Source organism: Sinocyclocheilus grahami, unplaced genomic scaffold (assembly GCF_001515645.1).
Source record: "Sinocyclocheilus grahami isolate Dianchi unplaced genomic scaffold, SAMN03320097.WGS_v1.1 scaffold6934.1, whole genome shotgun sequence".
Taxonomy (NCBI): domain Eukaryota; kingdom Metazoa; phylum Chordata; class Actinopteri; order Cypriniformes; family Cyprinidae; genus Sinocyclocheilus; species Sinocyclocheilus grahami.
Genome location: NW_015511160.1, coordinates 2091 through 2627, shown reverse-complemented (window position 1 = coordinate 2627; position 537 = coordinate 2091). Strand labels below are relative to the sequence as shown.

The 537-nt window shown below is 40.6% G+C and overlaps 1 protein-coding gene across 1 annotated transcript in view; it reads left to right on the top strand.

The window, feature by feature from the left end:
• Positions 1 to 510, top strand: part of LOC107577706 (gamma-aminobutyric acid receptor subunit alpha-4-like) — a 3416-nt gene extending 2906 nt beyond the window's left edge. Inside the window, exon 2 of the mRNA XM_016263753.1 lies at positions 49 to 510. Within this exon, the coding sequence (XP_016119239.1) occupies positions 49 to 207 (159 nt within the window). The 3' untranslated portion in view covers positions 208 to 510. The remainder of the gene's footprint in view (positions 1 to 48) is intronic.
• Positions 511 to 537: the final 27 nt, after the last annotated feature.

Genomic DNA, 537 nt, shown 5'->3' with positions numbered 1-537 from the left:
AACTCCGTGTCTGAGGCGCCCAGGACTCACATTCCCATCTTCCTTCAGGGCTCGGCTGTCCCACCCAACATGACGCTGGCAGGCACCAGTGCCATAGACAAATACTCCCGCGTCCTCTTCCCTCTGGCCTTTGGGATCTTCAACCTCATCTACTGGTACATCTACCTCAGCAAAGACACCTTGGAAAAGCCTAGGTCTGTGGTCTGATAACTGCTGACAGACAGAAAAACTTCTACTCTACATCAAGGAGGGAGTTTTTAGTATATCTATTATTACGTTGTGTTCTTTCTTTCAGTTTTATTAGAATGTAATTAGTTATAAAGAGGGAGAACCATAAACAGAAATGAGATTAAATGTGTGCTCACGTCCTAGTAGAGTTCAAATTAACAAATTACCTCTTTTTTCTGAGAAAATTGTCTTGTACCTCCTGATCACTGTCATGCGGAAATGCTCAAAATGGTGCTGATTCGGCAGTAAAATCTAGTTAGCTTGTAATATTTCTGTTTAATAATATAATTTCCTATAAATCACTTTTTT